Below are 1,949 nucleotides of genomic sequence, written 5' to 3'. Positions count from 1 at the left end.
AATTTCAAAATGGCTAATCTCTCTCACACCTGGTGGTATAATACGTCACCTTTAATGGTTTGTAAACCTTTTGGTTGTGGAGGAGATCGTTTGTCGTTTGATCCAATGTTGTGTTATTAAACGACATTCTTATATCATAGCTGGATTTATTAAGGGTCAGGACTGCAACACACAAATATTTTCCTAGTCCTGATGATTATTCTGTCTACATAATATCATGAATAATAGCAGCAGCCTGTCACAACTAACCCGAGTCCAAAGTGATTTCTTAAATGTTCTGGCTTGATCTGACAAGCGGCCAAGAAAAACCAAAGCATCCATTGCATAACGATCCCTGACCCAAATATGATTTGTTTTGAAGCATTGAGGAGCCAATGTTTGGTATTTCTACTGGATATATTTCTTAAAGCAATCCCCAAATAAGAATTGATACGCTTTCTGTGGAGTGATCTGGCCCTTAAAAATAGTTCTGAGCATCGTGTAGCTTCGTATCCTAGCTTTGAGGTATACAGGGAATGCGTTAACCTAGCGATTGTAAATGCTTCACACTTGTTTCTATGAACATCCTTACTGTATGTACCGACAGTGATATATTGTTTTTCTTTCCTCTCTCAAATGTACTCAATGTAAGTCGCTGTAGATAAAAGCGTCTGCTAAACACCCTAAATGTAAATGTAAATATAAATCTGACAAGCGGCCAGGAAAAACCAAAGCACCAACACAAATATGAACACTTCTGAGGCGTAGAGCAGGCAGAGGTTTCTCCTGGATACATTCCTTAAGAAGGATCCCCCAGATACGATACAACACACGTTTTGTGTGTTGAATGGAAAAAGGGTCCCTGGCAGCAGTGACTGGTGCCCGGGGCCCTCGATAGATGCGGTTCTTCCTGACCCCTGCAGGTGCAGTTCCTCGTGGACCACGGGGCCATGATAGAGCACGTGGACTACAGCGGCATGCGGCCCCTCGACCGCGCCGTGGGCTGCAGGAACACCTCGGTGGTGGTGGCCCTGCTCAAGAAAGGAGCCAAGATAGGTACGGGGGGGGGGCCGGAGCCTGTGCTCACTCACACTGACGGGGGTCCACGAGCAAAACCTCTTCTGATGATGTTTTTCAGTTTCTATCCCGTGGAAAAATATTGTGTTGGTTCAACGGTTTTTGGGTTGTTTGAAAAACCTTGAGGATGGATACCGAGGATGAAGTCTCTCTCTTTCTCTCTCTCTGTCCTTCTTATGTATCTCTATCTCTCTCTCTCTGTCTCTGTCTCTGTCTCTGTATCTGTCTCTGTCTCTCTCTGTATCTCTCTCTCTCTCTGTCTCTGTCCTTCTCTCTGTCTCTCTCTCTCTCTGTCTGTCTCTCTCTGTGTCTGTGTCTCTGTCTCTGTCTCTCTCTCTCTCTCTCTCTCTCTCTGTCTGTGTCTCTGTCTCTCTCTGTCTCCCTCTCTTTCTCTTTCTGTGTCTCTGTCTCTCTCTGTATCTCTCTGTCTCTCTCTCTCTCTCTCTCTGTCTCTCAGTCTCTCTCTCTCTCTTTTCCAGGTAGACCTGTGTAAACATAGACTGGGTCCCTTCCCAGTTTCCGGCCGTGTCTTGTGTCTCAGTGTGTTGTATCGGCTGAGTGGGGCGGCAGCAGGCCTCTGGTTGTGGCTTTGTGATTCTATGCTGCTCCTTTAATGTTGTTCAGCGCAACACACTAACACACACACACGCACGCACGCACACACACACACACACACACACATACTAACGCCTGCGCTGCACCATGTTGCTGCTTTCCGGCTATTCATGGCTAGAATTTCTGTTTTATTTTTAACTGTACTGCTGTAAGCTTGATGTTACCTGCTCTATGAAGTCTCTCTGTCTCTTGCTGTCTCTCGCTGTCTTACTCTCTCTCTCTCTCACTCTGTGACTCTGTCTCCCTCTCTTGTACTTTGGCCCTTGTTCTCCCTATGG

At 46.1% G+C, this 1,949-nt stretch overlaps 1 protein-coding gene across 1 annotated transcript in view; it reads left to right on the top strand.

Annotated features, from left to right (window-relative positions):
• The window catches only part of tanc2b (tetratricopeptide repeat, ankyrin repeat and coiled-coil containing 2b), a 107,011-nt gene that overhangs the window by 96,725 nt on the left and 8,337 nt on the right, over positions 1 to 1,949 (top strand). Inside the window, exon 9 of the mRNA XM_060037211.1 lies at positions 894 to 1,035. Within this exon, the coding sequence (XP_059893194.1) occupies positions 894 to 1,035 (142 nt within the window). The remainder of the gene's footprint in view (positions 1 to 893; positions 1,036 to 1,949) is intronic.

This window comes from Gadus macrocephalus, chromosome 18, assembly GCF_031168955.1.
Source record: "Gadus macrocephalus chromosome 18, ASM3116895v1".
In the NCBI taxonomy this organism is placed as follows: Eukaryota; Metazoa; Chordata; class Actinopteri; order Gadiformes; family Gadidae; genus Gadus; species Gadus macrocephalus.
The sequence above is the reverse complement of the archived record's forward strand: the minus strand, read 5'-3'. Positions and strand labels throughout refer to the sequence as shown.